A 17,946-nucleotide genomic window follows, 5' to 3' on the forward strand; every position below is an offset into this window, starting at 1 on the left:
TGCATGCTGTCTGGTGGTTCCAACATTCAGAGGTGGGGGGGGAGGGAGTGACTGTGGTTGTAGTTCTGGGGGGGGGGGGTGACTGTGGTTGTAGTTCTGTGGGGGGGGGGGGGGTGACTGTGGTTGTAGTTCTGTGGGGGTTCTGCCAGTGAAGATCGGTTAAACTCACTCCTCTGGTATGCATGCAGGCCACTCGCACCTACCAAGCACTAGCTTTTTGTTGGCATAGATAGTACTGTTCTTTATGTTGGATAGATAGTACTGTTCGCGCTTGAAATGTCGGAGGTGGCGGGTTAGAACCCGAGTGCCAATTTACATTTGCAGATTATGTAATCAGCCTCCAAATTCCTCATAAATTATTCAAAAATACCAATTGTGACAAGTTAATTCCAAGCAACAAGCTCTTCTGCTGTGATGCTCTTCAGATTATACAATAACAGTATCGGGGACAAAAATGGGATTATCCCACAGGATTGTTGAATTTGTCCCCTGCTGTGATTGAGGACAGTCACAGGACGGTTGTTTGGGGGAAACTGATTGGAATTTAATGTAAACTATCCGATCAGAAAAGAGACTGTGGTGTCACCGTTCCTTCCCTCGTCAGTGTCTTGGTAAAAATTTAGTTTTACATATGACTAGCGTGTATTTGAATGAGCATGAATCTATCAAGTGTGAACTGTTCTGTTTAATTTATGCGATAGACGTGATGGGCTAGAAGGAGTTTCTACGATCGACATGACGGAACTTTTAGACAAAGGGGTGACCATTGGCGTGAAGATTATTTGAAACGTGAAAGTAGAAAGTGTACAAATATTCAACAACAAAAAATTTGACACAAGTGGCTTCAATAATTTACAAAGTTTATCCAGACAATAAATATATTTTTTTTCTCAATTAATTAGGTGAGTTAAGGATTCAAAGGTTCCATTTCCGTGTTTCCACAGGCACTGTTTTCTGTGGTGACGTAACTTCTGGTAACAACAGAGGAAGCAACCTGATCACACTCGAAGCTGAAATCTCGTACATATACATTCGCCAAAATATTTAGTTAACTAATCCCTAATTTGTTAGCAGCTAGCTGTCACTCTACACACAATGATTTTTGGTGTGCATTATAATGTATGTCATTAATAGTGGGTAAAATCCATTGGATTAAACGAGAATTCCGAAAGTAGAGTTTGAATGACAATTCGGTTTCTCATATATGTTGTAACCAATTCACACATACAGTTGCATTTCTCCCAAATCTACACAAAGTATTGTTTTTTTATCTGTAATTTCACATCGCAAGTCTTCCAACTCGACCACAGGCGGATGGATACATCGTTTTGACATGGCGTGACACTTCCTCATGCAATAAAAACCGACCTTCTTTTTTTAGTCACCGGCATTTCAGCACCATCACTGCCGGTCGGGACTTAAGTCGGCCTTTAACGTAGTATATTTATCTTTTTTTATTTACACTTTGTTTACAAGATGCCAGGATTTTCCGACAGAGATCGTGGTAGAGATAGAGGGTAAGTAGTGTACTTTAAATATATTTATTGTGGATTAGGCAAACGTAGACCATCGTGTTCCCTCAAAAAGAAATGGCTGACCGGTTGATAAAGAGAAATGGATATCGATAGGATATTAACACGATGCTGCGCTTATCCAAAGAAGACTTGTTCTGTCTTGTAGCTCGGTTAGTCATTTGTTAGACATTAGTTTGTCTCGGTTGGATAAAAAAACTAACACATCTACATACGTTGCTAGCCAACGACGTTTCTATCTAGATAAGGTTTGTTAACACCATCGAAGGCCTCGTGCGGCAGCTTAAATAACACGTTAACAAGCAAATCTGCAGTTTTCCATAGAGCGTATTGACAAACTTTAGATGGGTAGTTTGGCCTGTAATTTCTCTGGTTATGCTGATATTTGTCTATCACTAATGACCGACTTGATGCTCAGGCCTCATTGTTCCTGCGTGCCGGCCAGGATGCCTACTGTAGCTATCTGGTCGCCATGTGGCAGCGGTGAACGTGAAGACAAAATGCCGGCCTGGTTTTCCATTGTTCCTCTGCTGGCTAGAATGAATATGGCAGTCTTTTAAAAAAAATGACGCAGTTGTACAACATTGACGCTTGGTTTCGCTTACACCCTTCACGGCATATTGAGCGCAGATAAAGAAATTAAACTAGTGTTGCATCCGGCCATTAGCCCACTTGCTAAATGTGCAATAATTTAACAGGCGGTCATTCACTTTCAGACTAGTCAATCCCTCGAATTGTAGCTGTGTCTGTGATATGTTCTAGTCGTTGAAATGCTAACTTCTGTTTAATGATATTTGGGTAGGTATGGCAGCGGTCCCCCACGTTTTGGCAGTGGCGGTGGAGGCGGCCGGGGAGGCGGAGGTGGGAAATTTGGCAATCCCGGAGAAAGGCTGCGCAAGAAGCACTGGAACCTCGACGAATTACCCAAGTTCGAGAAGAACTTTTACCAACCGCACCCCGATGTCACGCGGAGATCCCCGGTAAGGACCGCCGCAATGCTCCGTTACGTAACTAGAAGAATGGGTTATCTCGGCACGTGTTGCCTTGTTGCTCAATAGCTGTTTGCTAGCGTCCACGTGCATAGCGTCCACATGTGCCTAGCTTCATGTTCTCTTCTCACTGCAGCAAGAGGTGGAACAGTACAGAAGAACCAAGACTGTCACAGTGAAGGGCAGGGAGTGCCCCAACCCCATCATGAAGTTCCATGAGGCTAGCTTTCCATGTAAGATGACCATGAAAATAACTGGTTTTAATTTAGTTGGGTGTCATTTTCTGCTTTTCTTCCATGTTTAAGTTAAGTATCTGCTAATGTTTACTGTTTAACCTATGAGTTTCCTCTGCCCTGAGTATGTGCTCTGTGCCCTGTGTTTAGCCTATGTGATGGATGTGATCAACAAGCTAAGCTGGACTGAGCCCACCCCCATCCAGGCTCAGGGCTGGCCGCTGGCCCTCAGTGGGAAGGACATGGTGGGCATTGCCCAGACCGGCTCTGGGAAGACCCTCTCTGTAAGCAACATCTGGTGTCTGTTGAGTGATGTCCTTGACCAGTGCGTTTAGCCTTTTTTATAATGCATGTGATGACTTGATTTGGTCAACTGAGTTAGTTTGTGTTTACATTGGATGGTGGTGTGGTGAGTATTTGACTGAGGATCAAGAGGTTGCAGGTTCAAGCAACTCCAGTATGTTTTGGCTGAACAAATCAGCTAAATGAGCATTCCTTAAGATTATTATTTTTTTTCAATAAACCGTTACTTTAATCCAAATCATGCAACTGAGGTGTGAAGTTCTAACCTGTGCCCCCCCTCCTCAGTACCTGCTGCCAGCCATCGTGCACATCAATCACCAACCCTTCCTGGAGCGTGGAGACGGACCCATCGTATGTACCATCCCCACTAACCCCCCACTACCTGGTCCCCCCCCACACACACTGCCTGGTCCTGGCCCCCACCAGAGAGCTGTTATTAATGGTGTTCTCCCCCCCCAGTGCCTGGTCCTGGCCCCCACCAGAGAGCTAGCTCAACAGGTCCAGCAGGTGGCAGCAGAGTATGGCCGAGCATCACGCCTCAAGTCAACCTGCATCTACGGAGGGGCGCCCAAGGGACCCCAGATCCGTGACCTGGAGAGAGGTGAGACTGGTCCAGCCGCTGGGGCCTCCAGTGGGTATGATGGGTATATAATGGGCAGCTAGTATAGAAGTTGTTCCTTGTTTACTCTGGTGCTGGTCTTCACCCACATGGCCAACACGATGCCATTTGTCTGGATTTTATATAACGTGGAGCTCCAGTTAGTCAGCCAGTCAACAAAGGAACACATTGGTAATAGCTGTGACCACATGTGCATGTCAACAGAGCAAGCTGATACAGCTGCACACCTTCATCTTGTTTTCAACCTGCTGTGTGCATTAGACTGCATCATCATAGCTAACCCCTTTCTGTTTCAGGTGTGGAGATCTGCATCGCTACGCCCGGCAGGCTTATCGACTTTCTGGAGTCAGGGAAGACCAACCTGCGCAGGTGCACATACCTGGTGCTGGACGAGGCTGACAGGATGCTGGACATGGGCTTCGAGCCGCAGATACGGAAGATTGTAGATCAGATCCGTGTAAGTGTACCGGAGGGGGTCCTGTTGGAAGGCCATTTTAAGCATTATCTAGTTGGGGTTGGCTTGTTTACTCGTGATGCCTTTTGGAACCGTGTGTTAGAGATGCAAACCAGAGATGTTCGGAGCCTTGTTGACCTACTAGTACTTGGCTTGTAGTCCAGTAAATTCTACTTTAGATATTGTTGTCATCCCAAGGGACCAGTGTGGCACAATAGTTTATATCCTGACCCCTCCCCCCCACCCCCCAGCCTGACCGCCAGACCCTCATGTGGAGCGCCACCTGGCCCAAGGAGGTGCGCCAGCTGGCGGAAGACTTCCTGAAGGAGTATGTCCAGATCAACGTGGGCGCTCTACAGCTCAGCGCCAACCACAACATCCTGCAGATTGTAGATGTCTGCAACGACGGCGAGAAGGAGGACAAGTGAGTCCCACATGAGATATTAATACTCTTGCTATCAGACATGGATCAACAATATTGCATTTTATTATAATAAAAATAAATCTAGTATTGTACTAAGTGTTCTAACTCCCCCTGCAGACTGCTGCGTCTCCTGGAGGAGATCATGAGCGAGAAGGAGAACAAGACCATCATCTTCGTGGAGACGAAGCGCAGGTGTGATGAGATCACCAGGAGGATGAGGAGGGATGGGTACGTAGCACACTCTGCGCACACCTGCCTTCATGGTGCCCCCCACGGGGATTTGAGCCTGCAACCTCTACTACTGAGCTTTGCTACACCTGAGTCAAGGGCTGGTGTGACGCATGCAAACCACGTTGCTTAGTTACACGACCAGTAATGATATTTTATTTTCCAGTTGGCCAGCAATGGGTATCCATGGAGACAAGAGCCAGCAGGAGAGAGACTGGGTGTTGAATGGTGAGTTTAAAAATTAAATGTTAACGGCTGCACAGATCAACTTGGATGTTTAGGTTGCTGTAGCCTGAAGTAGAAAATCACTAGAATACCAAACAGCTAATTTAGTAACTGGATTAGATGTGGGGAACGGGATTCCAGTGCAGCAGCTATATCAGAAGTTCCTACATGTTTTACTCTTAGATTTTGTGAATAGAAATGATCCTCTGGTCTTGCAGCAGTAGAGTAACCAACCTAACCCTTTGTCCTCTCCCGTGTTTTCAGAGTTCAAGTACGGCAAAGCCCCCATCCTCATCGCCACTGACGTGGCCTCCAGGGGTCTAGGTTAGTGTCCCTGCTTGACACCAACTACCTTCATACTTGAATCTCAAAAGAAAGTGTACTTGCTTTCTTTAACTGTTGTGCCTCTGAGTTTCTCCCTGCTGAAGGAGCGGTCTGCTTGGCAGGTCCGCCAGGGCGCGGAGGAGGAGGAGGGGCGACTCTTGGAGAGCTGTCCAGGCTGAGTGGCTCCTCCGGGGCGCTGGTCCCCTCAGCCCCAGGCTGCTACAGAGGTGCAGAGGGTCCGAGTGAGGCCTGTCTAAAAGGGGGCTCCGCCCCCACTCTCTGCTCCTGTTCTCTGGCATCTGTTAGGACCCCTGGTCTGCCTCTGCTGCACCCCGGCTCTAGCCTTTGCGTGCGTTTGGGCCTGTACCCAGGCGAGCTGTGGAGCGGCTGTGTGAGGTGGCGTGGGTCCTAACCTGTCTGGAGGGCAGTAGCTCCATCTGGCTCACCTCTGTAGAGACGCTGCAGGCGCTCAGCCACACTGGGACCTAATCCAAGATGGCTCCCCTCCCTCGCCCCTGCCATGGAGAGACTGTTCTGGCGCTCCGAACTCTGGTTCTCTTTGCTCATGATCGGACTGGTGGGGGGGGCGGTGGCTAGGTAGTTGCTGTTGTTGGTCCAGGGATTAACTCTGGCTCTTGGGGGTGCTCCCTCTAGTGGTCAGGTCTGGGCGGTGCAGCCCTCTGGAAGGGGCCATTAACCCTGTAAGTCCTGGTTCTGCCACGAGACTGCAACAGGGCGGCTCCACTGACACGACGGCCGGGGCCGTTGATGTGTGTCATTATGCTCTGGGGACGGCCAGGTAACGGCATACTCCTTCTGGGTAAGGCTGGGGTCGACCCTGGGGCAGGGGCAGGTTGGGGAGAGTCAGGGGGGTGGGGGTGCTTCTACCGTGGATGTGTGCGCGCATCACATCTCCTTGCCGTAGACAGTAGGACTTCCCGTTATGTCAGGCTTACAGCCGGCTGGACTCGCCCAGCTGTCCTCAGGGCCACTTACTAACTGTTCCTCTCTCTGATTGGCTGTTGTGGTGGCGATGGCGTGCGTGCTTCCTTGTGCGCCCTCTCTCCTCTCTCGCCTCGCTACACAACACACTCCCACAGATGTGGAGGACGTGAAGTTTGTCATCAACTACGACTACCCCAACAACTCAGAGGACTATATTCACCGCATCGGCCGGACGGCTCGCAGCCAGAAGACGGGCACCGCCTACACCTTCTTCACGCCCAACAACATGCGCCAGGCGGGGGACCTGGTGGCCGTGCTCCGCGAGGCCAACCAGGCCATCAACCCCAAGCTGCTCCAGATGGCCGAAGACAGAGGAGGTAAATCTAATTGGTGAGATACAGGAACTGTGGTTTAAGCTGCAGACTTTTTTTTTTTCTTTTCCCTATTTTTCTCTGCTTTGCTTTCTTTTCTAAATTGCTGTTTTGAAGCGTTAGTGTTGGCTGCTGGAGCCTCTCTCATTGTAATGTGAAGCTTGTGTTCCTTTCCTCTGTCATGACTCATACCGTGTCTGGCATCTTGCATTGTCTGAGCCATGTGTTTGTTGCAGGGCGTTCAAGGGGAGGCAGAGGTGGAGGGTTTAGAGACGACCGGCGCGACCGCTACTCGTCCGGAGGCAGGCGAGACTTTGGCGGTAGTTTTAGGGATCGGGACAGCGATAGAGGTTTCGACAGCGGAGCAAAGAAGGTGTTTGGCACCAACACACAGAACGGGGGCTACGGAAGCGGGGCTAACGGGTTTGGTGGCGGGGCAGGGGGCGGGGCTAACGGGTTTGGGGGCGGGGCAGGGGGCGGAGGGAGCTACGGGAGCAACGGACAGTCCAGCTACAGTTCTGGCCAGACGGGGGCGTTCGGGGGACAGAGCTTCCAGGCCACGCCCTTCTCTGCGCAGGGGGCTGGGCAGAATGGCCTGAGCCATGCCCCCTTCCCCTTCCCCCAGACTCCTCAGCAGCCTGCCCCCCCCATGGTGCCCTACCCCATGCCCCCACAGTTCCCACAGTAACCTACCCCATGACCCCACAGTAACCAACCAACGCACATTCAAGTCAAGAAGTAATTTATTTTGCTTTTTTGGTCCTGTTTTTAAGTCCTGTTATTTACTCTATCCAGAATATTGTACTGTTTTATTTTTCTTACACAACAGGGTTTAGAAACTCTATCGAGTCCTGAGGGAGGTCTGCAGTGGTGACAGCACACTTCTCTTGCTTTTCTTTTATTTAATTTGTTACATTCCTCAGTAACGTTAGTTTTGTTATTTTGTACTAGTTAATTGCAAGTGTATTGGTTTTTCCACCTGTACTGTTTAAAATGTTTAAATCTTAACTGGATGGCACTGCATGGCCCTCCAAATAAAAACCCCAAAAGAACCCAGTTTGTCTACATTTCTTTTTGACATGTTGTGAACAGGCACAGGAAGAATGATTTACTATCTCTGGAGATGGAATTACTCCTTGGTGGGTGTGTCTGAAGCCATGGATTTATAAGTGTTCCCTGCCTGTAGTTGAGTTTGGTGTTCAAATGCATTAATCCTGATGGAAATAGGTATTCTGGTTACTTTGGTGCAGTTATAGAATTGGTAAACGGAGGAAACAAGGTTGAGTACTAAAACTGCAGACCAGGTCCTCGGGGCTGACGTCACCGGAGGGCAGGTTCAAGTCTTTCCATCAGCAGGTGTCACAATCACCTAGCAGCCCACATGACCTGAAGTCGACCATTTTCTTTAAGTTGTATTGCAAAATATTGACATTCAAGTTTCACAGAACCAGCGGGTCACTTGAATGAACAGGATATGGAAGTTGCCATGGTAATGGCTAGGAAGCGTCTTAAACTCTTGCAAGTATACACAGTATCACCTCCATATTTGAACAGCAGGAAGATTGGATGGCGGTGTGCTGTTACCAGGCACGAGGTAAAGGAGCAATAGAGGGAAACATTTCTGGGGAAGTTGTGAGGTGTGCTTGCATCGGTTGCCGATGGGTCTGTTTTGTATCTGAAATTTTACTACAGCTACACGTGACCTGCTACACGTGACCTGCTACACGTGACCTGCTAAATGTGAGCTGCTACACGTGAGCTGCTACACGTGAGCTGCTACACGTGAGCTGCTACACGTGAGCTGCTACACGTGAGCTGCTACACGTGACCTGCTAAATGTGAGCTGCTACACGTGAGCTGCTACACGTGACCTGCTAAATGTGAGCTGCTACACGTGAGCTGCTACACGTGACCTGCTACACGTGAGCTGCTACACGTGACCTGCTACACGTGAGCTGCTACACGTGAGCTGCTACACGTGACCTGCTACACGTGAGCTGCTACACGTGAGCTGCTACACGTGACCTGCTAAATGTGAGCTGCTACACGTGAGCTGCTACACGTGACCTGCTACACGTGACCTGCTACACGTGACCTGCTACACGTGAGCTGCTACACGTGACCTGCTACACGTGAGCTGCTACACGTGACCTGCTACACGTGAGCTGCTACACGTGACCTGCTACACGTGAGCTGCTACACGTGACCTGCTACACGTGACCTGCTACACGTGACCTGCTACACGTGAGCTGCTACATGTGACCTGCTAAATGTGAGCTGCTACACGTGAGCTGCTACACGTGAGCTGCTACATGTGACCTGCTAAATGTGAGCTGCTACACGTGAGCTGCTACACGTGAGCTGCTACATGTGACCTGCTAAATGTGAGCTGCTACACGTGAGCTGCTACACGTGACCTGCTACACGTGAGCTGCTACACGTGAGCTGCTACACGTGAGCTGCTACACGTGAGCTGCTACACGTGACCTGCTAAATGTGAGCTGCTACTCGTGAGCTGGTACACGTGAGCGGCTACACGTGACCTGCTACACGTGACCTGCTACACGTGAGCTGCTACACGTGACCTGCTACACGTGAGCTGCTACACGTGACCTGCTACACGTGAGCTGCTACACGTGAGCTGCTACACGTGACCTGCTACACGTGACCTGCTACACGTGACCTGCTACACGTGACCTGCTACACGTGAGCTGCTACATGTGACCTGCTAAATGTGAGCTGCTACACGTGAGCTGCTACACGTGAGCTGCTACATGTGACCTGCTAAATGTGAGCTGCTACACGTGAGCTGCTACACGTGAGCTGCTACATGTGACCTGCTAAATGTGAGCTGCTACACGTGAGCTGCTACACGTGAGCTGCTACATGTGACCTGCTAAATGTGAGCTGCTACACGTGAGCTGCTACACGTGACCTGCTACATGTGAGCTGCTACACGTGAGCTGCGTGGCGCGCTGTGTTCCAGCATGACCGTTGGCCGGCCCGGGAGCGGCTGCCTTTACAACCTCCAAACACAGATAATGTTGGAGGACCTGCTGTGTGCCATCGTTTTCTCTGTTTACGGAACGGGACATTCATATGCGTTAAGATAGTGAACAATGTATAGGCTACGGGTGAGGATTAGGGTTAGATTTTGGATCGGATAGTTGAACACAGTAAAATTATGGGTAGGAATGTAGATGCCAAACTTGAGTCCAAAAGCATGTTGTCTTCACACCCCAAAAAAAGAGAATTGTCTGAGGATTGAAGACCCATCCAGAACTCTGATATGTTGGTGTTACGTAAGCACTGGCAAAAAGATGCTGTCTGACAGAGCAGGAGTTATTACAGCTTAATCACTCTTCTTTGTCATTGTTAAACATGGTTCAACTGACAAGTATGTGACCCCAAGCAGGCTCTCTCTTATGCTTCACAGTCTCTCTTTAATCTCTCTTTACATCTGTCTCCCTCCCCATTCATCTGGCCATCTATCATCTATCTATATTGTTCCGCTCTCCCATCATATCCTGTCCCTCCAGTGAAGCAAGGGTGTGGTTGCTTAAAGAATCACCTCTATCTTACTGGCATGGTGAGATGTTTGACTGGGACTGTGGGTAAGAAGTTGAGTATGCCTGGCATGTTTACTAAGTGAATACCTGTTCAGCATCCATCTAAGAGCAGCTTGTGTTTGGTTTGCTCACCTGTCACCTGCAAGCACCACGCCCTAGACCTGGCACATGCTCTCACATGTACCTGTAGGGCTACATTCTCCTCGTGGCTAGCCCTAGGACCTAGCCTTTACCTGTAGGGCTACATTCTCCTCGTGGCTAGCCCTAGGACCTAGCCTTTACCTGTAGGGCTACATTCTCCTCGTGGCTAGCCCTAGGACCTAGCCTTTACCTGTAGGGCTACATTCTCCTCGTGGCTAGCCCTAGGACCTAGCCTTTACCTGTAGGGCTGCTACATTCTCCTAGCGGCTAGCCCTAGGACCTAGCCTTTACCTGTAGGGCTGCTACATTCTCCTAGCGGCTAGCCCTAGGACCTAGCCTTTACCTGTAGGGCTACATTCTCCTCGTGGCTAGCCCTAGGACCTAGCCTTTACCTGTAGGGCTGCTACATTCTCCTAGCGGCTAGCCCTAGGACCTAGCCTTTACCTGTAGGGCTGCTACATTCTTCTAGCGGCTAGCCCTAGGACCTAGCCTTTACCTGTAGGGCTGCTACATTCTCCTAGCGGCTAGCCCTAGGACCTAGCCTTTACCTGTAGGGCTGCTACATTCTCCTAGCGGCTAGCCCTAGGACCTAGCCTTTACCTGTAGGGCTGCTACATTCTCCTAGCGGCTAGCCCTAGGACCTAGCCTTTACCTGTAGGGCTGCAACATTCTCCTAGCGGCTAGCCCTAGGACCTAGCCTTTACCTGTAGGGCTGCTACATTCTCCTAGCGGCTAGCCCTAGGACCTAGCCTTTACCTGTAGGGCTGCTACATTCTCCTAGCGGCTAGCCCTAGGACCTAGCCTTTACCTGTAGGGCTGCTACATTCTCCTAGCGGCTAGCCCTAGGACCTAGCCTTTACCTGTAGGGCTGCTACATTCTCCTAGCGGCTAGCCCTAGGACCTAGCCTTTACCTGTAGGGCTGCTACATTCTCCTAGCGGCTAGCCCTAGGACCTAGCCTTTACCTGTAGGGCTGCTACATTCTCTTAGCGGCTAGCCCTAGGACCTAGCCTTTACCTGTAGGGCTGCTACATTCTCCTAGCGGCTAGCCCTAGGACCTAGCCTTTACCTGTAGGGCTGCTACATTCTCCTAGCGGCTAGCCCTAGGACCTAGCCTTTACCTGTAGGGCTGCTACATTCTCCTAGCGGCTAGCCCTAGGACCTAGCCTTTACCTGTAGGGCTGCTACATTCTCCTAGCGGCTAGCCCTAGGACCTAGCCTAAGCACTGGAACCACTAGGCACTAGTCCAGCCATAACATCTAAGAAAACTGTTATGAGTTCTAACACAATCAAACCAGTTTATGAGGAGTTCATATTAGCTGACCGGATTAGCAGGTGTGTAGTTGATATGGGGATCAGGTGTGTAGATGAGGTGGCAGAAGAGAGTTGTGATGTAGTTTCCTCCCCAACCTCCAGTGTTGGTAAATTCAGCCCAGGGTGATGACAGGGTTAGGGTGATGACTGGATTAGGGTGAGGGTGATGATAGGGTTAGGGTGATGACAGGGTTAGGGTGATGACAGGCAGTGGGACCAATAGAGATCTGTAGGCCTACTGACTCATAACCTATCCCATAGGTTTGGACCAGCTTGCACAATATGGAGTTTAACCTGGTTGTGTGTCTGTGTATTGAGCCTGTAGTTGAGTGTGGGGTGTGACTGTTTGTACGTGAACACTGGTCATGGATGTGGGGGTGGTGTATGTGTATATGTATGTGGTTCTTGTGTTCCACACCTTGCACCAGGTGAACCTGATTTTGATTGTTGTCAGAACTGGAAACTTAGTTTCAGTCTGAGCTGCAGTGAAGTGTAGAAGGAATGGAGACCAGGAGAGACAATAGACCAGGAGACACCAGGGAGACACCAGGGAGACTCCAGGAGAGACTAGAGACAGGGAGGGACTAGAAACCAGTAGAGACTAGATACCAGGAGAGATGAGACCAGGAAAGACCAGGAGAGAACAGGAGAGACTAGAGACTAGGAGAGACCAGGAGAGACTGGGAGAGATGAGACCAGGAGAGATGAGACCAGAAGAACCAGGAGAGACCAGGAGAGATGAGACCAGGAGAGACTAGAGACTAGAAGAGACCAGGAGAGATGAGATCAGGAGAGACTAGAGACTAGAAGAGACCAGGAGAGATGAGACTAGGAGAGACCAGGAGAGATGAGACCAGGAGAGACCAGGAGAGATGAGACCAGTAGAGACCATGAGAGACCATGAGAGACCAGAGACAGCAGGACTACCCAGGGTTAGGGTTACTAGCGTGTAGGAGAACTAGTATTTCCTCTTTAGGAATGTGGGTGTTTCAGACACGCCTCGTGAAAACATGCAGGAAGCAGATGAACCACCTTCCCAGGAGGTGTGTATCCCCTACAGGAAGCAGATGAACCACCTTCCCAGGAGGTGTGTATCCCCTACAGGAAGCAGATGAACCACCTTCCCAGGAGGTGTGTATCCCCTACAGGAAGCAGATGAACCACCTTCCCAGGAGGTGTGTATCCCCACACCACACAGCCCCACTCACCCCCATCACCCTGTGTGACTCCCCAGTCAACACTGTGGAGTCCTTCCCCTTCCTGGGCACTATCCTCTCCCAGGACCTCAAGTGGGAACTGAACATCAGCTCCCTCACCAAGAAAGCACAACAGAGGATGTACTTCCTACGGCAGCTGAAGAAATTCAACCTGCCAAAGACAATGATGGTGCACTTCTACACAGCCATCATTGAGTCCATCCTCACCTCCTCCATCACCATCTGGTACGCTGCTGCCACTGCCAAGGACAAGAGCAGACTGCAGCGTATCATCCGCACTGCTGAGAAGGTGATTGGCTGCAATCTGCCTACCCTCGAGGACCTGCACACCTCGAGGACCCTGAGGCGAGCGAGGAAGATTGTGGCCGACTCCTCCCACCCTGGTCACTCCCTGTTTCAGTCACTCCCCTACGGCAGAAGGCTGCGGTCCATCAGGACCAATACCACACGCCACAAAAACAGTTTCTTCCCTTCCGCTGTTGGCGTCTTCAACAAGGCCAAGGGTTCACACTGACTTCATGACTCAATGCCCTTAAAACACACTGCTTTTTGCACTGGACAATACAATCCTGTACCATTTGTATTTTTTGTAATATTTGTATTTTTATATTGTAAATTACCTGTCTGTGTGAGAGACCACCTGTCTGTGTGTGAGAGAGACCACCTGTCTGTGTGAGAGAGAGACCACCTGTCTGTGTGAGAGAGACCACCTGTCTGTGTGAGAGAGACCACCTGTCTGTGTGAGAGAGAGACCACCTGTCTGTGTGTGAGAGAGACCACCTGTCTGTGTGAGAGAGAGACCACCTGTCTGTGTGAGAGAGAGACCACTTGTCTGTGTGAGAGAGACCACCTGTCTGTGTGAGAGAGAGACCACCTGTCTGTGTGAAAGAGAGATCACCTGTCTGTGTGAGAGAGAGACCACCTGTCTGTGTGTGAGAGAGACCACCTGTCTGTGTGAGAAAGAGACCACCTGTCTGTGTGAGAGAGAGACCACCTGTCTGTGTGAGAGAGACCACCTGTCTGTGTGTGAGAGAGACCACCTGTCTGTGTGTGAGAGACCACCTGTCTGTGTGTGAGAGAGACCACCTGTCTGTGTGAGAGAGAGACCACCTGTCTGTGTGAGAGAGACCACCTGTCTGTGTGTGAGAGACCACCTGTCTGTGTGTGAGAGAGACCACCTGTCTGTGTGTGAGAGACCACCTGTCTGTGTGAAAGAGACCACCTGTCTGTGTGAGAGAGACCACCTGTCTGTGTGAAAGAGAGACCACCTGTCTGTGTGAGAGAGAGACCACCTGTCTGTGTGAAAGAGACCACCTGTCTGTGTGAGAGACCGACCACCTGTCTGTGTGTGAGACAGACCACCTGTCTGTGTGTGAGAGACCACCTGTCTGTGTGAGAGAGAGACCACCTGTCTGTGTGAGAGAGACCACCTGTCTGTGTGAGAGAGAGACCACCTGTCTGTGTGAGAGAGACCACCTGTCTGTGTGTGAGAGACCACCTGTCTGTGTGAGAGAGAGACCACCTGTCTGTGTGTGAGAGAGACCACCTGTCTGTGTGAGAGAGAGACCACCTGTCTGTGTGAAAGAGAGACCACCTGTCTGTGTGTGAGAGAGACCACCTGTCTGTGTGAGAGAGACCACCTGTCTGTGTGAGAGAGAGACCACCTGTCTGTGTGTGAGAGAGATCACCTGTCTGTGTGAGAGAGACCACCTGTCTGTGTGTGAGAGAGATCACCTGTCTGTGTGAGAGAGACCACCTGTCTGTGTGAGAGAGACCACCTGTCTGTGTGTGAGAGAGACCACCTGTCTGTGTGAGAGAGACCACCTGTCTGTGTGTGAAAGAGACCACCTGTCTGTGTGTGAGAGAGACCACTTGTCTGTGTGTGAGAGAGACCACCTGTCTGTGTGAGAGAGACCACCTGTCTGTGTGAGAGAGAGAGACAGAAGGAGAGAGAGAGTGATGAGAGAGGAGGAATGTGAGAGAGTTGGACGGAGGGCAGGAACAGGTTATCCTAGTCTGTTGCTATAGTGACTACACACCTGTTCAGGGGCGGGGCGGAAATCGGGTGCGTGCACTTTACCTGGGTAGAGAGACTGCACTTTACCTGGGTAGAGAGACTGGACGGCAGCGAGACTGAACAGGAACGAGAAGGAAAGAGGAGAGAAGCTTACAGGGACTACAGACAGCCAAGATGTTTAAGAAGAAGGAATACAGTCCTGTGAAGATAAGCAAGTAAGCCAAACTATTCTTTGTATGTGCATATGTATTTGTGTGTGTGTTCTGGATATTGACATACTGTATACAGGTATATGATACAGGTGTCCAACTAATGTACACCGTACAGGTGTTTGTATAAATATGTACGATATGTATATATAGGATACATTCAGGTGTTAGGGTTATATAGACCTGTATATAATATAAACATTTGTTTATATATACAGGGAGAATATTAATTTATTCTGTTGTTTCCTTGTGGATTAATTATGTACTTTGCTCTGCTTTACTCTACTTTATTCTACTCTGCTCTACTCTAATATACTCTGCTCCCCTTCCCCCTTCCCCTGTCAAAGGGGTGTGGCAGTGTATTGATCTTGTAATTATAATTCTGTGCCAGCTCTGACTAGCTGTGTTGACACATATTGTAATATAATGAGGGCTCCAGATTGAGACAGCAAGGAGACTGCAGCTCTCAGCCCCTGATGAGTTATGATGTCTAACCATAAACCCATCAGCCACAGCAGATGTTGTCATGTATCCCTTTGAGGGAAAGTAACCTGATAACTACACATGCTGTACCCTGGAAGGAAGTATTCTATAGAAAATGTATTTCTAGTTGTTTAATACAGTGTGTATGAATCACTTTGTAGCATGTCCACTTCATTCATTCGACCACCAAGTGCTAGGTATTGATGCACCAATAAATCTATTGGTTTACATTATCAAGCTACCTTGGTAAACGAAGAAGATTGGAATAACAGCAACATAAAGGTTAGGAATGTTCTATGGAGATAATGTTTGTTCTGTTCAGGGCTTGCTGTTCTAATCTCCTCTATGTGATCTCTTCGGCTGTTATTGAAACATGGACTTTGCAGTCAACCTTCTACACACGCACACACGCACACACACACACACACACACACACACACACACACACACACACACACACACACACACACACACACACAAACACACACACACACACCCCTCTCACATACTGACATGATATGCTCTATGTGTGACAGATAAGCAGTTGTCGAACAAAATTGCCCGGACATTTCTGTTGCAATTAGACATGGACAGCTTTATATCTCTCTATCCTACCTTCTTCCCCTCCCTCCTCTCCCTCCCTCTTCCCTCTTCTCCATCCCTTCTTCCCTCATCTCCCTCCTCTTTTTCCCTCCTCCACACCCCCCCTTTACCCCTCCTGAACTGAAGAGATGCAGGCAAAGGAAGAGATTCATAAAAAATGTCAGTTAGGATTCCCTGCATTCCTGGGGACACACCCCTGTGATCCTTGAGTCTGTGTGTGTGTGAGAGAGAGAGAACTGTGTGTGTGTTGGGTGTGTCAGCGTAGATAACTGAAACTCTGAACCACAAGCAGGAATGACATAAATAGTTAAGGAGAGACACACCCAGCCCCAGCCCCATTTCTGCCTCTGCCTCTTCCCAGCCCCCAGCCTCAGCCCCAGCCGGAGGCCTCAACCCCAGACTCAACCCCTGCCTCAGCCCCACCCCCTGCCCAGCCCCAAGCCCAGGCCCAGGCCCAAGCCCAGACCCAGACCAGACCCAGACCCAGACCAGTCCCAGACCAGACCCAGACCCAGACCCAGACCCAGACCAGTCCCAGACCCAGTCCCAGACCAGACCCAGACCCAGACCCAGACACAGACCAGTTCCAGACCAGGCCCAGACCAGGCCCAGGCCCAGGCCCAGACCAGGCCCAGACCCAGACCCAGACCCAGACCCAGACCAGACCCAGACTAGACCCAGACCAGTCCCAGACCCAGACTAGATGCAGACCAGACCCAGACCCAGACCAGACCAGTCCTAGACCCAGACCAGTCCCAGACCCAGACTAGATGCAGACCAGACCCAGACCAGACCAGTCCTAGACCCAGACCAGGCACAGACCCACACCAGGCCCAGGCCCCCTGAGTGGTGATTAGGGGGTGGGACAAGAATTTTGTGCTTCTTTCTGTCATGGCTGGTGTTGATGAGAAAGCAGTGGCTGTTGTGTTCCAACTGCTTCTCCCTGTGTGTGTGTTAGGAGCCAGGCTAATGACCTGGCTGTACTGATCGCCCGCATGCAGCACAACGCTGACCAGGTGGAAAAGAACGTGCTGAAGGCTGAGGAGCTGCTGGCTGCGGTGAGGAACACACACACACATACACACACACACATATACACACACATACACATATACACACACACATATACACACACATATACACACATACACTAATGTGATTTATTTATTTATTAAATCCATCTATCACCTCATTGCACATTGCACAAAATCACCAGTCAATTGCACTATTACCTGTCATATTGTCCTATTCTATATCATATTATAATATTTTATACAGTATATCTTACATTGTATAGCATTGTTTCAAATGATTTATTATTTACTGGGTCTACATTTTTTTTAAATATTATTTACTTTTTATAGTTAAGCTTAATTTGCTTATCGTATGCACCTTCCTGCCACAGTGAATTCCTTGTTTGTGTGAACTCACATGGTGAATAAAGCTCGTTCTGATTCTGATTCTGACACACACACACACACACCCACATACACACACACATACACACACACACGCTTATACACAAATATGAGTGTGAGTATGGGTGTGTGTATGTAAATGTGTGTGTGTAGGACCAGCAGAGAGAGAGCCATGCGCTGCAGCACCTGCAGGAGAGTGCTGATGAGTTGACTGAGGGAGAAGCTCTGCTGAAGCAGCTGTTCCTGGATGTGGACCAGGCCAAGAGGCTGCAGCACCCCCAGGCTGCAGAGATAGAGAACGAGTAGGACACACACACACAGATACACA

At 49.7% G+C, this 17,946-nt stretch overlaps 2 protein-coding genes across 3 annotated transcripts in view; both read left to right on the top strand.

Annotated features, from left to right (window-relative positions):
* Window positions 1–1,360: 1,360 nt before the first annotated feature.
* On the top strand, window positions 1,361–7,703 carry ddx5 (DEAD (Asp-Glu-Ala-Asp) box helicase 5). Of its 2 annotated transcripts, none has more exons than XM_062455273.1 (13): window positions 1,361–1,517; window positions 2,335–2,512; window positions 2,658–2,754; window positions 2,905–3,038; window positions 3,343–3,408; window positions 3,517–3,658; window positions 3,973–4,133; window positions 4,382–4,554; window positions 4,672–4,782; window positions 4,949–5,010; window positions 5,272–5,331; window positions 6,432–6,653; window positions 6,884–7,703. In XM_062455273.1, the coding sequence occupies exons 1-13, from the start codon at window positions 1,477–1,479 to the stop codon at window positions 7,333–7,335; spliced, it is 1,899 nt and encodes a 632-aa protein (XP_062311257.1). In that variant the 5' UTR covers window positions 1,361–1,476; the 3' UTR covers window positions 7,336–7,703. The 2 variants fall into 2 exon arrangements, with proteins under 2 accessions (XP_062311257.1, XP_062311267.1); XM_062455283.1 differs by having other exon boundaries at window positions 6,432–6,666; window positions 6,884–7,060.
* A 7,283-nt stretch (window positions 7,704–14,986) lies between these two features.
* Window positions 14,987–17,946, top strand: part of LOC134015744 (envoplakin-like) — a 22,488-nt gene continuing 19,528 nt past the window's right edge. Inside the window, exons 1-3 of the mRNA XM_062455292.1 lie at window positions 14,987–15,120; window positions 17,159–17,258; window positions 17,772–17,920. Of these exons, the coding sequence (XP_062311276.1) occupies window positions 15,080–15,120; window positions 17,159–17,258; window positions 17,772–17,920 (290 nt within the window). The 5' untranslated portion in view covers window positions 14,987–15,079. The remainder of the gene's footprint in view (window positions 15,121–17,158; window positions 17,259–17,771; window positions 17,921–17,946) is intronic.

Source organism: Osmerus eperlanus, chromosome 2 (genome assembly GCF_963692335.1).
Source record: "Osmerus eperlanus chromosome 2, fOsmEpe2.1, whole genome shotgun sequence".
Taxonomy (NCBI): domain Eukaryota; kingdom Metazoa; phylum Chordata; class Actinopteri; order Osmeriformes; family Osmeridae; genus Osmerus; species Osmerus eperlanus.